Below are 26,606 nucleotides of genomic sequence, written 5' to 3' on the forward strand. Positions count from 1 at the left end.
AGCGGGGGGAGTGAGAACCAAGAGCAGCAAGATAGGTTTATTTCAGTGCAATAAAGTCACCAGCAGAAGCACTGTGTGTCTGTATGAGGGAGAGAGAGAGAGAGAGAGAGAGAGAAATAGAGAGAGAAAGAGGCTGAAACCATTCCAGCTGGAAGCATTATTGTGCTTACCCGGTGGAGTATTTTATAAAGGGATTAAAGAGAAAGATGCTGCAGAGTGCATGGATAAGTCTGTTGGCATTTGCAGAACTTGCTGTCGGCGGGAAAACAGAAATCAACAGGTAAGAATTTTGTTAATAGTGAAAAAAAACAAAAGTTTAGGAATGTGATTTTTTTTTCTTCAAATAAACCTGGATTTGTTCATTCTAACCAGAAAGATTTGATCAAATTAAAAGTAAAATATTGAATGGAAACCTTTCTGTTCAGTGAGCAGTTATGACTCTCTGGAGAAGTTTCGTAACCGATTGAGCTGCTATGTAAAATGAAATACTTTCCAACATTGATGGGTTTCCATTCACCTCAATAAATATTAATTTTAATATTCCATGGAAATAACAGATGTGAGTCTTGTTTAGACACTGTGACATTAAAATGTGTGTATTTGCATTGAAATAGTGGTGAAAATCATAAATAGAGGGGTAGAGTTTCCGCATTGGGTGCAATCGGAAAATTGCGCCTCAGATACACCTGACATTGTGCTGGTTAGGTTCGGCTTGACGTATCCGCCAAAATTCACAATAATCACAATTGTACAATCTTCCATGAACCAGCGCAATCAGGCAGCGTCATAGTACGTAATCACTTCTACTTTCTTTCTTTCCATTAAAAACTGTCCTTAATGTATTGAAGAGTAATAACCTGGTGCAGTTCTTATTACTACAACTGAAAATGGGTTTATCCGCAAAAATAAACATTTTTAATAAGTGTCCAATCCTCCACCGGTGAGTAACCTGATTTAACTGAAAGTGACTTTATAAAACTGTACTGCAACATTTCATAGTTTCATTGGTGTACAATAGTCAATTTCTTTGTAAATTAAATATTTTTTTAATATGAAAGAACTTTAAAAAACCTATCTACTGGTGTCTGTGTGCTTAAGAAAATGAGCGCAATTTGAAGAACCTTCCCGAACCAGCACAATCGGTGGAATCTCACCGTTTCGACCTGGGGGTGTGGCCAGTTTTGTGGGCGGGGCCTGAATCAGGGTAATTGAATCTTGAATCAGCGTAAAAGATTGTGGAAAGCACAGGCTTAGTTGTTTTGGGCATAACTCACCTAAGTTTTAAATTCCCCAATTTTTTGCGCTGCTTCGGCTGATCGCGCACAGATTCCAGCGCAAAAATAGCAGAACCGAGCCAAAATTCTACCTACCCCACAATAGTTTGTCACTTTCTGTTTCGCAAGTTCACTAAGCTCCTTACTTAAACCATGGGGCTTGCTTCACTTGAAGATAAAGTATTGTTAAGTAGACTTCATGCAATTTTGTACTGAAATATTTGGGATGCGTGCTTCTGATGTAAATGACTGTTGTGGGATTTTGTGTGATAATGAGTGGAGGTATCTGATGGGCTCTATCCTGTTTCCATGCATGAGTAGTGTATGTAATTGGCTGTGTCAACCTTCATTTCAAGGGGTCAGTGCCAATTTTCAACATTTACACAGCTGCACGATGCATAGTCCGTATAAATGGTACTCTCGAGTTTGAGTTAAGAGAAGAATAATAGTGCACAATTTCTGAATGGATCAGAAACACTAACAGAAATTTCAGATAAGAATCTTACAGCCTTTTCTGCTTATGGGGAGCAATCCAGTTAATCCAACTCCCCCCGCTCTTTCCCCATGTCCCTGCAATTTTTTCTCCCTTTTTGACCTGCCGCAGCACATTCTGCTTATCATGGGCACTCTGATTGGAGGGACAGTTGGAGCAGCAGTAACCTCAGCAACCAGGACAAACAGCAGCTGGGCCGAGTAGATCACAGCAGGTGAGGGGGCAGGCAGAGAGGCCTGGAATCAACCTGGAATCAGCTGATACAGAAGCCTCATCCGTTAACCTTCTCAATCCACTCATTGGAATAGTGGGCAGCTTTACCTCCATGTTACCCCCTTTACCACTCCCTTCATTGTGCATTAACGAACAGTGAAACCATTCAGCCAATCTCCGTATCAGTGACTTTCTGACAATGCAGACTAACTAGCTGCAATGAAAAAAAAAATCATACACCAAACTCCCAGATGTGAAAAAGATCACGGCCGAGAAATTCATTCGAGTCTGAAGACAGGTGCGGAGCTGGGGTCAGGGCGTGCAGCAGGGGCCGACTGGGGGGAATGTGCAGTGGTGGCACATGGGGGCGAGCACGCAGGGGGACTCACAGTGAGGGGACGCACTGGGCAGGGCGCGCGGGCCGGCTGAGCAGTGGGGGACACGCTGGGGACGCACAGTGGAGGGGTGTGGAGGGAGGCTTGAGAAGCACACAGGGAATGCAGGGACACACGGGGAGCAGTGGCGGGGGAGGAGTTTGCAGGGGGCAGGCGCAAGCTGCACACGACTGCTCATGTGGTCCCAGGCGGCACTTTAAATTCGCTCTGGGACCTCATTAAAATGGTTCAGGTGTACAGTCAGCACCCTCCGCACTATTCATTGGCAGCACGCCTGTTTGGGGAGACGGTAAATCAGGCATCTCTGATGCCACGTTAAGGCAGCCTGCACCTCTTAAACGGGAGGTGCACTCTGGCTACAGACTGCAGGGAAACTGCCCTGATTCAAGAAGGTGGTTGGAAGAGTCCCAGACAGGCGAGTTGGAGGTCCTGATGTTGGCAGTTGTCAAGGCCACAGTGACCTTGACAGCCACAGGCAGTGCTGCCCATGCACTGGTGTGAGACTCGTGTTGTCGCAGCAGCAGGTCATATAGCTCGATGGCAGCCTCAGTTGTGAAGCGAAGTGACCTCAGACCTCACTCCTCAGAGAAGTTAAGGTAGGAGAAGTGCGCCCTGAAGACCTGCTGCGTGTTTGACCTCCTGCACCATGCATTCCTCCTCCTCCCTCTTCTCCTAGCTCCTCTTACTCTCTCCTGTCTTCTTTGCTGCTCCCCCTCCTCCTCCTGCTCCAAAGCCCTGCCAGGCCACCCATATCTGGATTAAACTGTTTTGAAAGCAGCCACAAACTGTGCAGTGCCAGCAAAAACATCTTCTCAGAAGACAGAATTCAATTTTACAAGTCAGAAAACAGGCCAAAAAAAAAGACCAGATGTTAACCCAGAAGCCTAAAAAGACAAACCAGCAACTCACCTGTAAGTTGCAGATGAGTCCTTTAAATAGCACTGCTGAAGAGTCCTTCCTGCCTGTTAGTGCCACGAATTGCTGAGTGAGTTTATCGCGAGGTCATTCAGGTACTGGGGCAGTCCAATAATACTAAAGTGACCTACAACAAGCTTAGGACCCTGATTTAAATATTTTACTGAGCATTTTAAATACGGCGCATACCCTGTCGCCTGCAGAGCAACCCGATCCAATATCGCGAGTGGCGTACTTCTAACGCAGAAGAAGTGCGTGGCGTACCATCCGCCATATTGGATGCTGAGGCCCATGTTTTGCACCTGAATAACGGTTGTTGCGCCAATGAATTTCGAGACCTATGAATTTATTTACGAATAGACGATTGAACTAAAATGTCTTGAAACCCAAGTGTTCAACCGATAATGCTTTTCTTAACGGAAGGTTTCCTCACTCAAATACCCACAGGAGATATTCCCCAATGGCTTCAGCAGAGCTGGTGGAAGGCTGCTGTTAGGACCTTTGGGGTGCTCATGGCCAGTAACTTCTGGATGCTCAAGCCTGTGAGCAGGCTGCAGTCCACTGCACCTCGCCTGCTGCCGGGGCAGTCTGGCCCAGTTGGCTTCCTGGCACCTGGCGGGTATTGGTTGACGAGGTAGTGAAGAAGCAGCTGTCCTGATATCTAAGATCGGACAACACACAACACTTCCATAGCACAGTGCCACTCCCATGGGGCCGCGGCTTATCACTCCTATTGATCGGTGGGAGAGCAGACTTGAGGAGATCTGTGACGCATTGCAATCCCCTGTCAATATGGTCCACCAACCTTCCTAAGGTGAAGCCCAGAGTCTGTCTGGAAACAAAAGCTGCAAAGGTTTTTAACATAGGCTCTTGCTGTGAGGGCATGGCTACAATGACCATGGAGGTGACCACACACTCCACGGTAGACTGCAGGGTGTAAGATGACACCACACAGGTGGAACAAGCCCTTCCATACTTTCAGCCATGATGTGGTAACACCTTGGTTGGCCTTCCAATACCTTGTGCAATTGCTTGTGTTCCTCCAGGTGTCCTCTTTTCAAGGCTGGAGACCTGAAGTCCGCACCTCGGTCCTACACAATAAAGCTGGGAGATGGCCTCGCTCTCCAATGAGCTTCCCCCTGGGCTGTCCCTATCACCACCACCTGCTCGAGCTCACTTGTGCTGGGTGTTTCACCACCTCGGACCCCTCGAACTCTTCCTATAACCCAAGAATGGAGTGCCAATCACTGTACTGTTACGAGGGAGGAATGGAACATGTGAGAGTGTCTCCTCAGGAAGATTGTCCTCCTCTGAGGTGTCTTCTGCAAGGTCGAGGTGCTGAGGAGGAGCGAGAGGAAAGGAATGGTTTAGCATAGTACTGACAAGCTAGATATTAGCAGCTGACAGTCTTCAGAATGCCACTTGAAGTTGTTGGCTGGCTGAATGTATAATTTTCTGAGTGAAGGGTTAGAAGTAGTAGGCAGACACGCTGCTCAAATAAACTAACCCCAGTCCTCCTCGTGTTTGCTCAGCCTCTAATATCCAGGGCTTCCTGTTCCATTTGGGTGAGGACTTGATGTCAGGAGTTCCTCCTCTCTCTTGGCATGCTCCAGTCTCTTACATTTTGTTCTGTTTTATCCAACAGAAAGATAAAGCAAAGGTTAGTGCAAGGCTACTGTAAAATAGAAACATAGAAAGTAGGTGCAGGAGTAGGCCATTTGGCCCTTCGAGCCTGCACCACCATTCAATATGATCATGGCTGATCATACAACTTCGGTACCCCATTCCTGCTTTCTCTCCATACCCCTTGATCCCTTTAGCCGTAAGGGCCACATCTAACTCCCTTTTGAATATATCTAACGAACTGGCCTCAACAACTTTCTGTGGTAGAGAATTCCACAGGTTCACAATTCTCTGAGTGAAGGAAAGTGGATATGTGCAGAGCTTCTGCATATAGTGCAGCTGCTGAGAATTGGAGAAGAATCCGGATGGAGGGGTGGGTGATGAATGGAAAGCCGAGTCTGGAATGTAAAGTGAATAAGGAGCCCTGGGAGGAGCTGCTGGTTCTGCCAGTACTACTATGTGAGGAAAGAATGCTGATAGTCTCTGGTGTGAAGACAGCAAAGGAAGAGTTGAGTGTTTGGAATGAGAAGGATAGGTGGTACTGTGTGACCTTGAGAGTGGTGGTGAAGGATGTGATGGAGGGGAATAGTTGAGAGTGATGGTGAAGGATGTGATGGAGGGGAATAGTTGAGAGTGGTGGTGAAGGATGTGATGGAGGGGAATAGTTGAGAGTGATGGCGAAGGATGTGATGGAGGGGAATAGTTGAGAGTGATGGCGAAGGATGTGATGGAGGGGTATAGTTGAGAGTGATGGCGAAGGATGTGATGGAGGGGAATAGTTGAGAGTGGTGGTGAAGGATGTAATGGAGGGGTATAGTTGAAAGTGATGGCGAAGGATGTGATGGAGGGGAATAGTTGAGAGTGGTGGTGAAGGGATGAAAGGAGTTGTTAGGTGTTATTGAGAGAGATGAAGAGCTGTACTCACCCTTACTGCTCTTGTGAGGTCATTGAACCTCTTCCTACATTGAGCCCAGGTCCTCAGGATGATGCTCCTGGCACTGACCCTCTCAACCACCTCTGTCCAGGCCCTGCTGGATATTAGTCCTGGGTATCTGTGAGTGCTGAGGAACAGTATTTTCTTCCTTGCTCTGACCTTCCACAGAGCGATATCAGAAAATTTGGAGGCAGCCCTTGAGTAATTTTTGAGATTCACTTCCTTGTAGCAGTGTAACAATGAAATCTGAAAGCAGAGAATGCAACCTCCCCTAAAGAAGTGCATTCCTACTTTGGCTAGACCTCGGGAGGCCCACCGGTATTGCGCCATGGAAATTAGCGGGTTGCCCGTTTACCGCATTATTGGTTGGGCAATCATATCCAAATGCGATCAGGGAGCTAAAATTGTCCGGTCTTCACAATGGTGACATCAAGCATGATTGGCGCTTGAATCTCCCCTCCCCCACAATCCACCTGATCAAATCCTACTGCAGATTAAAATCCTGGGCTTTATCTCGAACACAAATATTTAAAACCCATGTGGCAAGTAATCAACTATTTAAAGTTCATAACTGAACTTGGCTACTTACACAAAATAGTACTTCCAGCTGTGCTGTAATTCCAGTCATTTTTAAGGAACTTTTATTAGAGGCTGAAGTACTTGCCTGTATTGTTCTTATATCCACATGCTTTCCATTGTAGTTGGTTGAAAAGTCAAACATCAATAAGGTCTGGGCTGTAAATGCAATGTATGACCCAATTTGTGTTACGGCGATGTCATTCTGTCTGCCGTCACAAATAACTTGTGGAATTTGCTGCCACAGGGAGTGGCTGAGGTGAACAGTGTAGATTTGTTGAAGGGGAAGCTACATAAATACATGAGAGAGAAAGGAACAGAAGGATGTAGTGATATGATGAGATGAAGTAAGGTGTGGGGAGAGGCTGGTGTAAAGCATAAATACCAGCATAGACCTGTTGGGCCAAATGCCCTGTTTCTGTGCTCTAAATACCATGTAATAATATGTAATGTAATACAATGTTTTTGTTAAAACCAAAATAAAAATCAGGATTAGTAACACCTTAACAAAGTTGTTGAAGCAGCTGACTTGTATCTACTGCAACTCAAACCTGCCGCTATTGCCAAAACAGTCTGGTCATGGTAGATGTTCTGAGCTGTAAGTGACATGACACCAGAAGCGGGTCTTTGTGGTCACGAGTGAAAGGAGTTTTAGGCACAAAGGGTAGTCACAGTGTTAAGAGATAGCAATAGTTGTAGGATATAATGAAGGACAAAATTGATGTATTTTCTGCAGGGTGGCTTCCTGTTGTCTGTTTTATATGATTAATGTTTGTAACTTTTCTCTTCCAGAGAAGATATTAGAGGTATTACACATTAGATGAATGATTGTCTGAGAGCAAGGCAAGGGGATCATGAAGGGGTTTATTTATCATGCAGATGGATAGGTAATTGGAAGATGGTTTCCTGGCTGATGACATGTGCTGGGTTTCTTCTTCATCAACAGAGATTGGTCTCCAGCCTTTTCTTTCTCTTTACCTTCCGTGTTTGGAAGACCCAATCCCATTCTAATGGCCAAATTCTGGGGAATGCAGCTTGCCGCTTCAATCCTGGAAATCCTTGCTGGTCTGTACTGCAGGGCTCCCCCTGACCTGCCCTGGCACCAGAAACAGGACTTGAGAATTCTGATGCCCTGTTCAACAATGATCCTGATCATGCCCAAGGCCTTACAAACCTGTTTTCAGCCTCTGTCCTTTGCTTCCAAACAGATGTCATCAAAGGCTAAAGTGGGTACTCCAGTTCTCCTATCAGCCATCCTGTCATAATGCTCTGACTGAGCAGTGCAAGTATCCTGGATTACCTGAGAATAAATGACTCATGGCTACTCTCTAGATAGCATGCATTGACAAGCATAATGACGAGTCAAGCATCACTCACTATCTGAACTTTAAGGAATGAAATACCTTCCTGTTTGTGAAATTGATGAGACCTTTATAGCCACAGGAGTGGCATCAATGCATGTGTGAGAATCCAGCCACCCAGGAGAAGTCGGTTGCTCTCTCTCTGTGCTTTGGTGGGTCCCCATGGAACTGAATATAATCAGAGCCATGTCTAAGCAGGGCATCTGTGACCTGTCTAATACAGCAAGGAACTGTTGACTCACTGATGTAATAAATATCATCAGACCTGGTAACATCTGCAAGCCTGGGACTATTATCACCTTCACAGCCACAAACAAGGCAGTGACCCTGGTGGCAAGAGTCCACGAGGAAGGTTCCAACAGCTGGAATATCTCTGTCACAGCATCGGGGGTCAGCACCACCTTCTCAGACATTGCCTATAGTCAGAATCCAGATAGGACCTCCGTAGTCTGTAGACCCTGTGGTGTGGATACCTGCGGGTCAGGTGTTGCCCCTGTGCTAGCTGCCTCACTCTCCTGGCTTCCACCCTTCCCTTCTCATCATCCTCCTCCTCAAAGCACAGGAATACTGGAATCCTCAGAGGGAAATGTTCATTATGAACAATTTGCTTTAAATAGACAACAAGTTTCACAAAGTACCTGTAAATGTTCAGAAACTGTAAGCATCAAAGTACTGGAAATGACTCCCTGTCAAAACAATACTGCAGAATCGCTCTGCTGTGTGACCTCTCACCTTCCCAATCTCTTCCTGCCTATCGGGCACTGTTCAGGCTCAGCAACACCACCAATATATTGATGGTTATTTGTAGGGGCAGTAAGTGGGTGGAAACACAGGGAAATCTCAGTGGGGCATTTGGCCAACCCCCACTTCACCTAAATGTATCAGGGCATACTTCTCGCAGCAGAATCAGGATCACAGCAGGGTCAGGGGAGGGAAATAGTGGTGGGCATTTTTAGGGGCAGACTGCCTCTCTGCATCATTTTGCTTGCCAAACCGCCTCAACACCGCCTGCAATTGGTGTTTATTTGTGGGAACGCCTAGGCCAGAAATTCCAGTCCTTCTCCTGATCAACCTGTAGGGCCCAGGCCTGATCCTGATCAACCTGTAGGGCCCAGGCCTGATCCTGATCAACCTGTAGGGCCCAGGCCTGATCCTGTCCTGCATATAATGCACACGTCCGGCTACCTTGAAAAAACAGCCCCACAGAAACTGGACCCTGAGCGCAATACACATGATGCTGCAGCTTCAGTTGCTCAGATAGTCATACTACAGTCACATGGTCATAGGTCAAAGAGACTGCTGGTATTGTTGATTCGGAAGGTTATCAGCTTTAGCACACAAGCTTTTAAGCAGTTTGAGGAAAAATAACAGATTTAAACAGTGACACACCTGTGTTTTTATCCCCCAGTTTTCGAGATCGAAGACATTCTGGAATTCAGTCTGGAGTTTGTCGCTACGGATCCCGGCTTGAATGCTGCTATGGATGGAAAAAGAATTATAAGGGACACTGCGAAGGTACAAGAGCAGCATTCACTTTCTCCTGCCATTCTGATACTGTAACTGCAGCTTAATCCTTACCTGAAAATATTGTAACATGAATTCATTTGTTGGTCAGTAGATCGGCAATATATCTAGTCACTTCAGCATGAAAGAAAGAAAAAATTTCATTATATAGTGCCTTTCACAATCCTCAGGATGTCCCAAAGTGCTTTACAGCCACCGAAGTGCTTTTGAAGTGCAATCTCTGTTGTTATATGGGCAAATGTGGCTGCCAATTTATGCACATCAAGGGCCCACAAACAACTACCTGAAATTATATAGCGCCTTAAATGTAGAAAAATGCTTCAAAGCACTTCACAGAAACATGGAAGAAATGGCGGTCAAGCCAAAGAAGCAGTTATTAGGAGGAGTGACCAAAAGCTTAATCAGAGGTGGTTTCTAAGGAGGGTCTTAAAGGAGTAGAGGAAGATGGAGAGGTTTATGGAAGGAATTACATAGAGTTGGACCTAGACAGCTAAAGGCAACCACCAATGATGGTGAAGGGAGGGGTGGGGTGGTGCACAAGAGGCAAGAGTCAGAGGACCAGAGAGTTTGGGATCAATTGTGGGGCTGGTAGAGGTTATGGCAATAGGCAGGGGTGAGGCCATGGAGGCATTTAACAACAAGGATGAGAATTTTCAATTTGTAGCATTGGTGGACCTGGAATGTAATGTGGATCAGCAGGGTCATGGGTGATGGATGAGCAGGACTTGGTGAGGGATAGGATACTGGCAGCAGAGTTTTGAATAAGCTGGAGGTTATGGAGGATGGATGATGGGAGGCTGGAAAAGAGCACATTGATATAATCAAATCTGGAGGTAACAAAGATGTGTATTGGGTTTCAACAGCACATGAGCAGAGGTAAGGACAGAGGTGGGGGATGTTATAGAAGAAGTAGGCAGTCTCGAGGAAGATTAGGGGCAAAAAACTGGGGTTGAAAAAGTCACTGATGTTACAGACAGTCTGGTTCAACCTGTGACAGTGGCCCAGGAGGATGGGGGAAATTTGTTAGCAAGGGAACAGAGTTTGTGATTGTAATGTATTTGTTTCATGAGTTATTTGCTTAAGAATTCATAGCAACACATTACTATTAAGAACTAGTTGGTTTATTAACAAAAGTTTTAACAATCACACTACACATTACCAGTTCGTCCACCAGACTCACAACCACTGGTCTCATCGTGGATCCCCCAAACCCAACTGGCTGGGGTTTTATTGAGTCTAATGAACATCACGTGACTGGCTAAGCCATTCCCAGCCCAACAGTTCTACAACTCTTTTAGTTGTGATCAAATAAACAATGAAATCAAGTGCCCCCTGATTAAAGGGGGGGCGGACACACCAAACATTTTCAAACAAGTGCCCCCTTTTTTTTGTTTTTTTTGCTTTTTTTTAGGGCACTAAAAAACACAAATTTTACAAGTGCCCCCTGGCTAAAAGGGGCGGGGGCACACTTAACCCGGCAATTAAACAAATTAAACTTTAAACAATAATAGTCAAATTAAAATTTGGTTGCCGGGGGTGATGATGCACTCCAGTCCCTCTGGCGCCCACCTCTTGCGGAAGGCCGCAAGCGTACCGGTGGACATCGCGTGCTCCATCTCCAAGGGACACCCTGGCTCGGATGTAACCGCGGAAGAGAGGCAGGCAGTCGGGCTGAACCCAACAGTTCTACAACTCTTTTGGCTGTAAAATAATAAATCAATTAAATCAAGTGCCCCCTGATCTGGGGGACACTCCAAACACTTTTCAAGTGCCCCTTTTTTTTGTGTGTTTTTTTTGCTTTTTTTGGTGTTTTTTTGTGGATTTTTTTGGGCACTAAAACCATAAATTTTACAAGTGCCCCCTATAAAAGGGGAGGGGGACACTAAAACCCGGCAATAAAAACAAATGAATCTTTAAACATATAAAATCAAATTAAAATTTGGTTGCTGGGGGTGATGATGCACTCCAGTCCCTCCGGTGCCCACCTCTCGCGGAAGGCCGCGAGCGTACCGGTGGACACCGCGTGCTCCATCTCCAGGGATACCTTGGCTCGGATGTAAGCGCGGAAGAGAGGCAGGCAGTCGGGCTGAACGACCCCCTCGACCGCCCGCTGCCTTGACCGGCTGATGGCCCCCTTGGCCGTGCCCAGGAGCAGTCCTACGAGGAGCTAAAATAATGCTCCTGCCTGGATTAGAAACAGTGACTTTTCGCATGCGAAAGGAACGTGATAACCGCGATACTATAGAAACCAGTCAAATGATGTTTCTACCCGGGCTCGAACCAGGAACTTTTTGCGTGTGAGACAAACGTGATAACCACTACACTACGGAAACCCCTGCTCCCAACAGTTCTACAATTCTTTTGATTCAAAAACAATAAATAAACAGTTAGATCAAGTGCCCCTTGATCTGGGGGACACTCCAAACATTTTTCAAGGCCCTTTTTGGGTTTTTTGGGGGATTTTTTTTAAATTGTTTTTTTTTGGGCACTAAAATCGTACATTATGCAAGTACCCCCTGTGAAAGGGGAGGGGGACACTAAAACCGGCAATAAAACAAATTAAACTTTAAAACATATAAAATCAAATTAAAATTTGGTTGCCGGGGTAATGATGCACTCCAGTCCCTCCGGCGCACACCTCTCGCCCCAACAGTTCTACACTCTTTTGTAGAAAAACATAGTTAATTAAATCAAGTGCCCCCTAATCTGGGGGACACTCCAACCACTTATCAATGCCCTTTTTCGTGTGTTTTTTTGGTGATTCTTGTGGGGGTTTTTTGCTTTATTTTTGGGCAATTAAAACATAAATATATACAAGTGCCCCCTGTAAAAGGGGAGGGGGACACTAAAACCGGCAATAAAGCAAATTAAACTTTAAAACATCTAAAATCAAATTAAAATTTGGTTGTCGGGGTAATGATGCACTCCAGTCCCTCCGACGCCCACCTCTCGCCCCAACAGTTCTACAACTCTTTTGGAGGGGGAACAAAATAAATATTAGATCAAGTGCCCCCCCCCCCACCGATCTGGGGGACACTCCAGACACTTTGAACTGCCCTCTTTTTCATATTTTTTTGTTTTATTGGGTTTTTTTGTGGGTTTTTTTGAGGCATTAAAATTATATATATTACAAGTGCCCCCTATAAAAGGGGAGGGGGACACTAAAAACCCAGCAATTAAAACAAATTAAACATTAAAACATATAAAATCAAATTAAAATTTGGTTGCCGGGGGTGATGATGCACTCCAGTCCCTCCGGCGCCCACCTCTCGCCCCAACAGTTCTACACTCTTTTGTAGAAAAACATAGTTAATTAAATCAAGTGCCCCCTAATCTGGGGGACACTCCAACCACTTATCAATGCCCTTTTTTTTGTGTTTTTTTTGGTGATTCTTGTGGGGGTTTTTTGCTTTTTTTGGGGGCAGTTAAAACATAAATATATACAAGTGCCCCCTGTAAAAGGGGAGGGGGACACTAAAACCGGCAATAAAACAAATTAAACTTTAAAACATATAAAATCAAATTAAAATTTGGTTGCCGGGGTAATGATGCACTCCAGTCCCTTCGGCGCATACTCACAGGTGCCTACATTACAGTGGTGGGTGCCAATGATGATGGCTTCAAACAGTAAATTAGATAAATGACCAGTTAATCTCCTTTTGGTTTGGTTGAGGGACTTCTGTTGACCAAAACCAGGAGAACTCCCCTGCTCAGCTTCAAATAGTGCCATGAGATCTTTTAGGTCCACCTGGATAGGTAGATAGGGCCTTAGTTTAGCACCTGATCTGAAAGGCAGCTCCTCTGACAATGTAGCACTCCCTTAATACTGCACTGAGGTGCTCGTCCATGGTGAGGCTCTAACCCACAACCTTCTGACTCAGGTGATAGCCACAGATATTGTGCAATATAAACACCACAGAATTCACATTCGGATTCATAAGGGTTGATTTCAACTGACCCCACCTAATGGAAACCAAGCCCCTCCAGAGGCAGAGAACAAAACCACCTTCCAAAGTGATGTCCTGCATTACACATCTTCGATACAATGAAAGTGCCTCCAAGAGCATAAGTTTTGGATGTACTTTACTAGCACAAATAGGATATAAAATATCTCCGAATATGAGTCTTTATCGGTTGTCTTTGGCCTCCTGTGCGGTACTTGAGGTGTTGAAGCTCGCTGCCAGATAGAAAGTAGGAGCTAAACAATAACAGCAATTGGGAATCCCTGTGGAGTTTTGTCCTTGAAGTCTGATTACAATTCCTGGATCACCAGTCTGAGGCAAGCTTGTGACAACCTGCCTGTACAAACAGACGGCAGGAAGTGCACACACCTGGTATGCCAATGGCTTGAAGTAACTTTATAAAGCATCTGATGAAAGCTGCTACACAGGTCGTAATTTTGTGTCTAGAGCTATTTTCCCACCAACTCAGATTTAAATCTTAGCTGCGTTAGAATTTACGTTTGGCACCAATCTCAACAAATAAGCATGTCATAGACAAGTGAGGCTAGCAGCTGTGTGTCTGGCTCACTCAGTCTGAACGGTTTACCTCATGTCACATCAAGCCAGAACTTAGGTGATTATTCCAGAGACACCAATATGAATTGCTTTTAAATTTATCTGGTGCATGATGTCTGAATAGTTACACCGTGCAGCCTTATTTCCTGATTACCATAGTATTGTTCTCAATGCTACTGTTTATTGACAAGTATATTGCTAGCGTGAATGATATAATGTCGGAGTGACCTGTGCCTTGAGGAAGACATGAGACTGAATCCAGCTTTGCAGCCAAAATGTCTTCCAACATATGGATTTGTATTTAGAATTGCACAGTGAGCAGAACTAAATAGTTTTGGGGATGTGCAGGAAATATGGCTGCCTGCAGGGATGCTTCCTGCTTCACCCGAGAGAGGTTGAAATGATTTTGAGCCATAAACTTTTCGACCACTGTTGCCAGTGCCGTGGTGTAATAGGCTGATAGGGTATATGAAGCAATACTGTTTGGGTCAGCTATTTTCTCTCCTCTCCCAACTCCACAGTGAACTATTCACCTCAAAGTATTTGTTTCCACCGCCCCCCAACAATTTCCCCCCTTCATTTCTTCCCTTCTCCCAAGAAGTTGCTGAGCCCAGAAACCTTCGGACCCACTGCTGAATCTGGGGCGGAGGTTTGGCGCCACAGGCCTGGAGGGAACAGGAATTCTCTTGGGATTCAGAAGTTCCAGGTGTCCACCCAGTATCCTAGCGGCAGCCAATATGGGCAGGGCCCTCGTGCAGATGGAACTTTTGTCCACCCAAAACATGGCCCCTAATATCAAAGGAGAAGGGTTCGAGGGGAAGATTTCCCACACTAGGAATTCCCTTGGCCCAGACCTCCTTTCTGCTCATCAAGCTGGATGCAGAGATGAATCCATCATACAAGTCACCCATGATGTGGAAATGAGGACTACTGAGGTCTCCAGGCTGCGACTATGGTCTGAAACACACTAGAAATTATTATTTGGATTGGTCCTCCTGTAAATTTTAAGAAAGAAAGAAAGACTTCGATTTATATAGCGCCTTTCACGACCACCGTCTCAAACGCTTTACAGCCAATAAAGTATTTTTGGAGTGTAGTCACTGTTGTAATGTGAGAAACACGGCAGCCAACTTGCACACTCCCACAAACAGCAATGTGATAATGACCAGATAATCATTTTTTGTTATGTTGTTTGAGGGATAAATATTGGCCAGAACATCGGGGATAACTCCCCTGCTCTTCTTCAAAATAGTGCCATGGGATCTTTTACGTCCAACTGAGATGGCAGATGGGGCCACAGTTTAACGTCTCATCCAAAAGATGGCACCTCCCACAGTGCAGCACTCCCAGCTTAAACTTATGTGCTCAAGTCCGTGGAGTTGGACTCGAACCCACAACCTTCTGACTTAGAGGCAAGTGTGCTACCAACTGAGCCACAGCTGACACACAAGTCTACAGCACAGAAAAAGGCCATTTGGCCCAAATGGTCTATGCTGGGGTTTATACTCCACACAAGCTTCCTCCCACCCTTCTTCATCTAATCCTATCAGCACATCCTTCTATCATATTCTCCCTCATGTGCTTATCTAGTTTCTCCTTACATGCATCTATGCTGTTTGCCTCAACTATTCCTTGTGCTAGCACGTTCCACATTCTTACCACTTTTTAGGTAAAGAACTTTCTCCGGAATTCCGTATTGGATTTATTAATGACAATCTTATATTAATGACCTCTAGTTTTGGTCTCCCCCACAAGTGGAAAAATGTTCTCCACTTCTACCCTATCAAAATCTTTCATTATCTTAAAGACCTCAGCCTTCTCTTTTCTGGAGAAAAGAATCTCAGCATGTTCAGTCTTTCCTGATAGATATAACCTCTCACTTCTGGTATCACCCTTGTGAATGTTTTTTGTACCTTCTCCAATACCTCTATATTCTTTTTAGAATATGGAAACCAGAACTGTTCTCAGTACTCCAAGTGTGGTCTAACCAAAGTTCTATATAAGTTTAACATAACTTCTCGGCTTTTCAATTCTATCCCTATAGAAATGAACCCCAGTGTTAGCTTTGCTGCTACTTTTCATGATTTGTGTATCTGTACCCCTCGATCTCTTTGCTCCTCTATCCCATTTAAACTCTTAGTATCCAAGGAGTATGTACACTCCTTCTTCCTACCAAAATCTACCACTCTCACACTTACCTGTTTTGAAATTAATTTTTCAATTACACCTCCATTCTGCAAGTTTATTAATGTCTTCTTGTATTTTGTTGCATTCTTCCTTTCTATTAACTACACCCACAAATTTGGTGTCACCACAAATTTTGTAACTGTGCTTCCTTTTTGAAATTGTAAAGGGGGCCAATCAGCTTGTGTACCTGCACCTCTCTGTCAGCTCCCCTGCAAGCAGCCATCAGGCACCTCATTTCCCGTTCCCTCCTCCAGCGAGTGCCCAACATGTCACCATACCTGCTGGCAATATTATAATGCACTGACCTCACTGTGACCTTGACTACTCTGGTGAGGCAGTAGTGGGTGTGAGCAGTGCCAGCTGCACCACAGTTATGCCAGTGGAGCGGGCTCAAGGATCATGAGGCCCGCTGACTCTTGTTGGGGTACAGTTCCACAGTTGCCGGCACACGGTACCTCGCCCAGGTGGCTGATTGGCCCTCATGTGTGAGCCTACACAGTGAGTATTAGCAGGCTATTTGACCATTGAGAGCATAGCATTGGGAGACCGATCTTGTTCTCATTCAACATCCACACATGTATGCGTACGGTCGTGTAGTGTGTGATATATTCACAGAGCACAGCACATACAGCTTCCTACATGGCAGGCAGCTCTCTCAGAAACCTCCGGAATCTGCCTGGTTCTGTTTATTATTAACTCTGCAGTTGCAGTACACAATACGTCCACATCCACAGTGTGGAGCTACAAACATTACAAGCTTACAAACATTACACTTCTTCCTCCTTAATGAAGAAGTTATTATAACAAACATCACACATAACTTTCATGTTTATACATAACACAGGATATAAACTTTTTTTTTCATATTTACAAATTTAACTTTACCATTTGTTTTCTTTTTCGAAGACGATACCTTCGTTCTCAAACAGAACCTTCCAAACCTGGTGTCGATTTCACACTCATTCGTGGCTCATCCTGAGGAATGTTTTTCTCCACGGAATTTCCTTGATTTTCATTTGAACTCACTCTAACTTCAGGCTCTTTGTTTTCCTGACTTGGACTCAGACTTTCATTCTGATTCTCTCCTGGATTTGTTTCCAGTACATTGGATTTAGGATTTGCTACTAGTGTATCAAAACTATCTGATGAGTCAGAAATAATTGAATCATCCCCACCTTCAACTCCTTCCATGTCTGCAGGTAAAATATGATCAATATGAACAAACCTAACCTGTCCATTATCAAACATCTTTACCAAATATGTGCGAGGACCACAAATCTTCACCACTCTTCCTAGTAACCATTTTAACTATTTATGGTGATGGTTCTTCACTCTCTCCTTCTGGTCTAATTTCACACTTCTCTCTTTTTTATTCTACCTCTATCATGATTCTCTTTCTGTCTGAAGTGTGTCTCTTCTACGGACTGTGCCAAATTTGGTTTTAACAACGAGAATCTGCTGATGTTATACCAGTAGTTGTATGAGGAGTATTTCGATATGTAATCAAAAAATTAGCCAATTTGTGATCTAATGATAACTGTCGTTTCCTTGGATTTGGATCTAACATTTGTTTTATGTGGGCATGTTTTACAATTTGCACAGTGCGCTCTGCTGCACCATTCGACGCAGGGTGGTATGGTGGAACCTTGGTATGTTTCACACCATTTTTGCTTGTGAATTGTGCAAATTCTTCTGAACAAAATTGTGGTCCATTATCTGAAACAATGTCTTCAGGGAGGCCAAATGAAGAAAATAATCTTCGCAAAATGTCCAATGTTTTACTTGTTGTTATTTTCCACATTGGAAACACCTCATCACACTTCGAATGGCTATCAATCACAATGAACAATTGTTGTCCTTCTAACTCAGCAAAATCAATATGTAGCCTTTGCCACACCCTGGGAGGCCATTTCCATGGCTGTAATGGTACTGGTGGTGCTTGCTTGCTTACCGATTGACATGCCGTACACTGACTCACGATGTACTCTATATCTTTATCAAGACCTGGCCACCATAAATAATTGCGTGCAAAACTCTTGGTCAAGCACATTCCCAGGTGCTGGTCATGGAGGTCTCCTAATAATTTGGACCTGAATTTATTTGGTATAACCACTCTTGCACTCCACATGATACAATCTCTATCGACTGATAATTAATTCCTACGAATGAAGAATGGATGTGTATCTTTGTCTGTTACCTGGTTTGGCCATCCATTTGCAATATACTCATACATCTTTGACATCACTGGGTCACGTTTGGTTGCTCTACCAATCTCTTCAGCTGTGACTGGCAGCTCATCAATGTATGAAAAATAAAACACTTCTTCCTTATCGAGTGTAACTTGTGATGGGGAAGGCAATCTAGACATTGCATCAGCATTACTGTGATCAGCTGATCATCTGTATTCAATATCATATGTGTATGCTGACAAAATCAAAGCCCATCTCTGCATTCGTGCTGCAGTTAATGTTGAAACTGGGGACTTTGGATGGAGGATTGCTGTTAAGGGCTTATGGTCTGTAACGATGGTAAACTTACGACCATACAAGTATTTGTGAAACTTCTTGACCCCAGAAATTAATGCCAAAGCTTCCCTTTCAATTTGCGCATAATTACTCTCACTGGCACTGAGAGTGCGTGAAGCAAAAGCAATTGGTCTCTCCTCCCCACGACGTGATACATGAGAGATCACTGCCCCAACTCCATATGGAGAGGCATCACATGCTAGCTTAATCTCCTTAGATATATGTCATAGTGAACTAACATGATGCTCTCTACCAATTTGCTTTTACACTCCTTGAATGCTGTATCGCATTCTTTTGACCACTTCCAATGGACCTGTTTTTTCAAAAGTTCATTCAGTGGATGTAATACTGTCGTCAAATTTGGTAGGAACTTCCCATAATAGTTCAAAAGACCCAAGAATGAACGAAGTTCAGTGACATTCCTGGGGGTGGGTGCATTTCTGATCGCATCCAATTTTTCAATGGTTGGATGTAAAGCATCTTTGTCTACTCTGTACCTTAAGTACTCCACTGAGTTTTTAAATAACTCACACTTACGAGCAGACACTCGTACTTTGTGCTTCTCTAGCCGTTTGAGAACTTCATTCAATATGTTATTATGAATATGCCTATTTGGTGCTGAAATTAGTATGTCATCTAAATAACATACTACCCCTTCAATACCTTGCAAAATCTGGTTCATCACCCCTTGGAATATGGCAGGGGCGGAAGACACTCCAAATGGTAGCCTATTAAATTGATGTAGGCCTAGATGAGTATTTATAGTCAAACATGACTTGGACTCCTCATCTAGTTCAATCTGTAAGTAGGCATTCGTAAGATCCAGTTTTGAGAAGATCTGACCACCTGTCAGTGTTGTAAACAAATCTTCTATATTCGGCAATGTATTGGGGACATTACCCTCTAGAACCTGGTTTACGGTTACTTTATAATCACCACACAATCTTACCTTACCATCGGACTTAGGTACAACAACAATGGGTGTAGCCCAATTACATCGATCTATCTTACAAATAATGTTCTCAGTCTCTAGTCTTTTGAGTTCTTGCTCAACTTTCTCCTTGAGTGCATATGGTACAGAACGTGGCTTGTAGTAAACCGATCTAGCGTCCTTCTGTACCCTGACACTCACCTTGAAGCCTTGAATCGGACTGCCTCTTTCGCAGAACACCTTCGGATACTTCTTGATAACCTCATCCGTTGATGAAAATTTCGCTTCCACACAGAAAATCTTATTCCAATCCAGCTTCAGTGAGCTCAACCAATTTCTTCCTAGTAAGGCAGCCTTGTCTCCTTTCACTACTATTAGAGGCAAGTTCTGAAATTGATCTTTATATTTCACCGGTACGGTGATACGGCCTACTACAGGAATTTTCTCTCCCGAGTAGCCTCGCAGCTCTATCTTGGATTTCTCCAGTTGGAAATCACGCAATTTGTCGAGGTACAGCGACTCCGGTACTACACTCATGGATGCACCCGTGTCAATTTCCATTGGTATCTTGAATCCCGCAACATCTATGTGGATTTTGATGCTTTCCGAATCGCTGTCCGTTAACCTCGTGCTCCTGATGACATGTAACTCTAACATCTCCTCATCCTGTTGTTGTTCTTCCATGCTATGTAGTCTCTTGGGATTTCTACTCATAGCTTCGAACGCTGGACTCATAGCTTTGGAAGCTGGTTTACCCTTCAGTCGGCATGCCTTCGCAAGATGCCCAGTCTTACTGCAGAAGAAACACTCTGCCTTCACGTATGGACAACTTTGAGCAATATGTTGTCCCAGGCACCTATAGCACAACTTCGATGCTTTGTTTCCAGTTTCCAGTTTCTGAGACTTTCGGCCGCCACGGTCTTTTACTTTGAACCTGCAGGTGATTTACCTCGTTGACTGATGACCGTAATTATTATTTAATTCTTGGGAATATTGTTCGGCCATGCCCATCGACCTCGCTGTCTGACAAGCAATCTCAAAAGTCAAGTCATCCGTCGTCAATAACTTCCTTCTGATCGCATCATTTTTCACCCCACAAACAAAATGATCCCATAATGATCGGTTTTGAAAGTTTCTCAAATTACAGTGCATCGATAGCTTTTTTAATGCTACGATGTAATCACTGATACTTACATCAGACTTTTGATTCCGAATCCCGAAATGATAGCTTTCAGCAATTTCTAACGGTTTGGGGTTATAGTGCTGCTCCAGCTTCATTAAAATCTCTTTAAGCGTTGTGTCCTTTGGCTCGTGAGGCACAAGGAGATTTACAAGGGTTTCATACAATGCCGGACCCGCCTCCGATAAGAAGATCGCTTTTTTATGTTCCAACACAGCCCGGTTCTGGACTGCATTGTCTGGAACTTCAATTATGTTATTTGCAGTGAAATACATTTCTAGCCGATCCACATACGCTTTAAAACATTCTCGGTCGTGTCTATATTCACCCAAATGTCAGATTACACCTGCCATTTTAATCTCTAGCTGTTCACACTGTGTGCTATATTTTACCTCGGATTTTGTAGCTTTTTTCCAAAGACAGAAACTTCTAACATCTCTCTGTCGGCTGGCTGAATCCTTCCCCAACAAAATTTAAGCTTTAAATCATCCGAAAAATCCCATCTCATCGCCAAATGTGATATATTCACAGAGCACAGCACACACAGCTTCCTACATGGCAGGCAGCTCTCTCAGAAGCCTCCGGAATCTGCCTGGTTCTGTTTATTATTAACTCTGCAGTTGCAGTACACAATACGTACACATCCACAGTGTGGAGCTACAAACATTACAAGCTTACAGACATTACATAGTGGTTATATTATTGTACTAAGGCCTGGACTCATTAAGCCAAAGATAGTCAGTTCAATTCCCATCATGGCAGTTGGTGAATTTGAATTCAGTTTTTTTTTTAAGACCTGGCAATAAAAAGCTTGTATCAGTAAAAGTGACCATAAAGCTGTTGGCTTATCATTAAAATCGCAACTGGTTCACTGATGCCCTTCAGGGAAGGAAGGTTTCTGGTTTTACCTGGTCTGGCTGATATGTGACTCCAGTCTTGACTTTTTGCGGCAGATAAATGCCAGTCTTGCCAGCGATGTTCACATCCGGAGAATTAATTAAGAAGAAAATTAAATAAAACATGAGGGGATCATCAGTTGTGATCAGGAGAGGGAATCCTGCCAAATCGTACCCTTTTCTAGAGATGCTGATGCTATTTTCCACCCATGCCTTATCCCGCAGACGGGTATCAAGGCTTTCAATTAATTTTCATCTCCAATGGAACAAGCATCAAAAACTCACCATCTATGATCACTCTCTCTGCCTCACCCCAATTTGGTTTTGGATTTGGTAAAAACCGGCAGCCCTTTGACACATCAATCATTTTGCTTAAAAATGGATCCAATTTTAATGGCCCTGAAATTGCAGCCTCTCCGGAAGGCCCCGCAACTCCCGGCTTTAGGCGCGCAAAGCGCATGCGCCAAAATCAGGCACTTGTGAACTGTCAACATTTCTTTTGACAATTCCTACCCATCCCCGGGAGAAGGGTCTTCGCAGGTGGAGATCTGGGCTATTTGCCCAACTCTTGCCTAGCGAATGTCCTTAAGGCCTGCTTTTACCAGCTTAAGTGTTTTAAAGATAGAAAAATGAAATTTTATCACTAATTTTTATATTAAAAATCTTGTCCATTAAGTTAAGTTTATTTTTAACCCTATTAAAACATTTTTAAACATTTAGAAACAAATTACTTTTTTCCTAAAACATTTAATTTAATTCAATTTCAATTAATTTTAAATATGAGTTTTTATGTTATTTATTGTGTTGTGAATCTGGGTTTTGGGGGAATTTCTCATTGATAGTAATGAGAGCTTGTACAAATGGAACTCACAATTATTTTCAATAAGAATATTACATTGTGATTGGTGGTCCAGGCCCAGGCGATCCCAGGTTGCACTTACGTTCCTGAAATGTGAGAGCCTCTGCGCTGGGCTGCGTATCTAGGCCTCAGAGCGGAAGTGTTCGTTCCTCCGGGGACCACCAGCTACTTTCGTAAAAATAAATTTGGTCGGAGGCATCTGCCCGCGGGAAGCCTTCGACCGCAATTTTTGGCAATATCTCTCACTTCCAAATAAACACAGCTCCTACCTATAAATTATAACTCATAGGCAGGACGTGGATAAACCTAGGACATAACTGATTAGCTGATCTGAATCTGATTTAAAACTAGATAAATGCTGAAGATCCACAGACACCATCACCATCCAAAAAGAGAAAAAACAAGTTAGGATTTTGAGAAGAAACTCTTTAGCAGAATCGAACTGGTTCATTCTACTTGGACCGAAAAGCAAGTTTTAGCTTCAGCTTTGTTTTTTTAAACGATAGGACCCATGTGTTTGTCCCTGCTGCATGTTGGGAAATGAATCCCTCTTTGAGCAAAGCAGTATCTCTGATATCTGCTGTGAATTTATTTTTTACTAACATCCATTGAAGACCTCTGGCTTTATTTTCTTGGTTACTTTGAAGTAAAAATCTTAGCTTAATTCAGAGAAGAATGAAGCAAGCTGGTCAAATTCTAATGTGCTTTATTTCTGTTGATTTAATCTCTTTTCAGCCATCTGTGAACATGGATGTAAACATGGAGAATGTGTCGGGTTAAATAAATGTAAATGTTACCCAGGATTTACTGGTAAAACATGCAACCAAGGTGAGTGCCAAGGCAGACTTCAAATGGTCTAAGTACTTATTTAAGTTGAGTGAAACTATGGACCTGATATTTACGGGGAGGGGGGAGGGAGTGGGGGAGTGCTGCAGTGCGGGGCAAACCCGGTAAGGATGGGGACGTGGAGGTCCTGCTGAAATTAACCGCAGGATCTCGTTATAATTTTTTTCTTCTGTTTCCCGCTCAGCAGCTGACCAAATTGACAGGACCCCAAGTCTGTGACATTCTGCCTCTTCCACTTCCAATGTGCACAAATAATTTTCACTGTCCCCTCATGCTACTTTGTAAAAGATATTGGTGTTGTAGCTGGTTGCCTTGTAAGATAGGTCTCGATGAATTGGAATTTAGCCTCTTTTATTTGTTTCACGGTTAGTGAAATCAATTGAGGCTTTAAATTAGTTTTTCAGTCATTTTACTTACTTAACTGTTGAGCACCTCCCAAACCCGCGACCTCCAGCACCTAGAAGGACAAGGGCAGCAGGTGCATGGGAACACCATCACCAAGTTCCTCTCCAAATAACACAGCACCCTGACTTGGACACATATCGCCGTTCCTTCATTGTCGCTGGGTCAAAATTGGGAACTCCTACCACCTTCGCCACACGGACTGCTACAGTTCAAGAAGGAGGCTCACAATCACCTTCTCCATGATAATTAGGGATGGGCAATAAATGCTAACCTTGCCAACGACAGCCATATCACAAGAATGAATTTATAAAAAGACAGGCATTACTCCTCTCAGAATGATGTTAGAAATAGGACGCTCCAATGGACAGTGGAATACATGTATAGAAAGACTGTACTAAATATAACACTTCAGTTAATTAAACTTAAGTGTGATATATTTAGTCCTCACCATGTGGATATAATATCACATTGTATATAGGTCATAGGGGCTAATATCACAATGGAAAGCACCAGAAGCCTCATGGCACTTTGGGCAGCAGAGTCCCATATTATCAGAGGCTTGAGGCCTGCTCCCTGCCCATGCGGGCTGAGCAAGATCATAAAGTGCTTTGAGCGGTCTGGCCGTCTTACAAGATGTAGGCTGTGGACTTCCCATTGATGCCCCAAACTGTACAGGCTTGGGACACTCCAAAATGGCTTGCTGATGTTCCGCTACAAAGGTACACGTGGACACAGGGGCTGTGAACTCTGAATCCCTGAATGCTACCCTAGTGCCAAGCCACCTTCAGTGATTGCAAGAACATGCAAGAGTAAGGAACCTAGTGCTGGCACACTACTTGGTCCCCGTTCATGGTCATATTTAATGGGTGTCGTGGTCGACACTTTGAGACGGCAACAAGACACACTGCAATGTAAGAATATAACATTGTTTGAACATTTAGAAAGTTGAACATATGGTACAGTTCACTCCATTCGCTCTGTGATGCTGTTCCAAGTTTACAATGAATAACTATAAAGCAGCAAGGCAAGATGTTGTAGCTTGTCTGCACATTTATCTTGGCAACCTTGAGTAGGCAAAAAATAAACTTTCCTCTCTTGCTCCCAGGTTCAGGCCACAGGTGAGATTGCACTTATAGCCTTCAACCTCAGCTGCCTGGCCTCTCCCTGTGTTCCCTAACTCGGATCCCTACTTTTTCCCCCTTTGTCTGCCTGCACACTGCTCGTGAGCCTCCTCCCTTCATGTCTCCCTGACTTTAGATGCCTCACGTCCTGATGAGGTTTTATTTATTGACTTATTGACGTTTCCCGCCCCCCCATTCGCTACAGCCTCACTTTTAATTCCTCAAACCCGCCTGCTAAATGAATTCATTGCTGACTTCTGTGCCTCACTTTATTTCCTTCATTTCACGTATTCTCTGATAAGATAATTTTTAATTCATCAATCCAACCTATTTATTTAATTCATCAATTGGAGCTGTGCTTTAATTTATTATTTCATTTCAGCAATTCAGGTTGGCACTCTTCCCCTCACCGCCCCTCCCCTGCCCCCCCGGCTCCCCCCCCCATCACCCATTCGTATGTTCATATTGCACAGCATGATTTCACCCCATTTTTGTTTTCAAAGGCCTTTAAACACTTTTCACATTTGCGTGCTACTCAAGAGTGTTAAAAATCATCTTGTCAAAGAAATGAAAGCAGTTCTTTCAGCTATTCTTGTTTTTGCTCCAATGTTTTTTGGCTGCTACAGATTTTAACGAATGTGGACTGAAGCCAAGGCCCTGTGAGCACAGATGTATGAACACACATGGCAGCTACAAGTGCTACTGTCTGAATGGCTACATGTTGATGCCAGATGGCACATGTGCTAGTGAGTAAAGCATTCCTGGATTGGTGCGATGAAATATTTCTGTTGCATACATCATCTGTTGGGTTCATTCTGTTGTACTCCTAGCTAGCTGTTAACATTACAGCACTTAGCGTAATTTTTGGTATTTTGGAAGCCAATTGGTACAAATCAACATTCCTTTAAAGCTCAGCAGCAAGGCTCATTTGGTGCTTTGTGAAAGCAGTAACATCATGTGTTAGAATTTCCTGTCAAAATAACGGGGAGGCTAATGGCACTCGCCATTATTCATACGTAAATAGTACAGCAACTTCAGGCGAAGAACAGATGCGTGGTTAAACTCAAATTGTTGTCCAAGTTACACTGCTCTGTTGTTAGCTTCGCGAAAACAACATCACACCTCTGGCTCACCATTGAAATGCAATCAACGGTGTAAAGTTGTGTGGTAGGTCCAAACTAAACCCATCACAGTTATTTAGGGCTAGTAATTAGTGGTGTAAGTATCCTTTTAACAATGTGATAAATGTTAATTACGGTTAATCAACCCCTCTGGCACTGAAAATTAAATATTACAAGTGTGGAGTCTCATTCCTTCAGGTTTTGAATTTTTGGGGGAGATTTTAAAAATGTCAAATTTTAAATTTTAAACATTGTTTCTTACTTTTCCTTTCTGTCTCTTTTTTTCTCTCTTTCTCTGAATCCAATCTTTTTTTCCCTCTTTATTTCTCTTGCTGTACCTGATTTGATATTGAATTCACCTGCTCTAATTCACCCTCCTTCTCAATCCTTCAGGCGTTTATTTCCCAATCCTTCAATCTGATTGGTTAAGGAGATACACAGTTGCTTTCCCTGTTCACTAAGGTCTCGGATGCCGGTTTCCCTCACTGCAGCGTTATCAGCTTGCACTTTCAGCAACTTTGAGGGCAAAAACAATTTTGAGCTGAAGGGTGCAGGGGCAAGCCTAACTCACAGCAGATGCTGTTAGATACCCTGCTACAGAATCTGGCACAATATTAGGTGCAGCGTTGGTTTTACACCCCACCCAATTAAAGTAATATTGGGCTTTCTTTCTTAATAGTAACAACAGTTTGAAGTTATGTCGCACTATT

The 26,606-nt window shown here is 43.6% G+C and overlaps 1 protein-coding gene and 1 non-coding gene across 2 annotated transcripts in view; one reads left to right on the forward strand and one right to left on the reverse strand.

The window, feature by feature from the left end:
- The first annotated feature begins 206 nt into the window (after window positions 1–206).
- egfl6 (EGF-like-domain, multiple 6) overlaps window positions 207–26,606 on the forward strand; it is a 91,969-nt gene continuing 65,569 nt past the window's right edge. The window contains exons 1-4 of the mRNA XM_070893041.1: window positions 207–280; window positions 9,193–9,299; window positions 23,139–23,231; window positions 25,402–25,521. Coding sequence (XP_070749142.1) covers window positions 207–280; window positions 9,193–9,299; window positions 23,139–23,231; window positions 25,402–25,521 — 394 coding nt within the window. The remainder of the gene's footprint in view (window positions 281–9,192; window positions 9,300–23,138; window positions 23,232–25,401; window positions 25,522–26,606) is intronic.
- trnav-cac (transfer RNA valine (anticodon CAC)) lies at window positions 11,569–11,641 on the reverse strand. Its single transcript has one exon. It is a non-coding gene; the product is annotated as a tRNA-Val (tRNA).

This window comes from Pristiophorus japonicus, chromosome 11 (genome assembly GCF_044704955.1).
Source record: "Pristiophorus japonicus isolate sPriJap1 chromosome 11, sPriJap1.hap1, whole genome shotgun sequence".
Taxonomy (NCBI): domain Eukaryota; kingdom Metazoa; phylum Chordata; class Chondrichthyes; family Pristiophoridae; genus Pristiophorus; species Pristiophorus japonicus.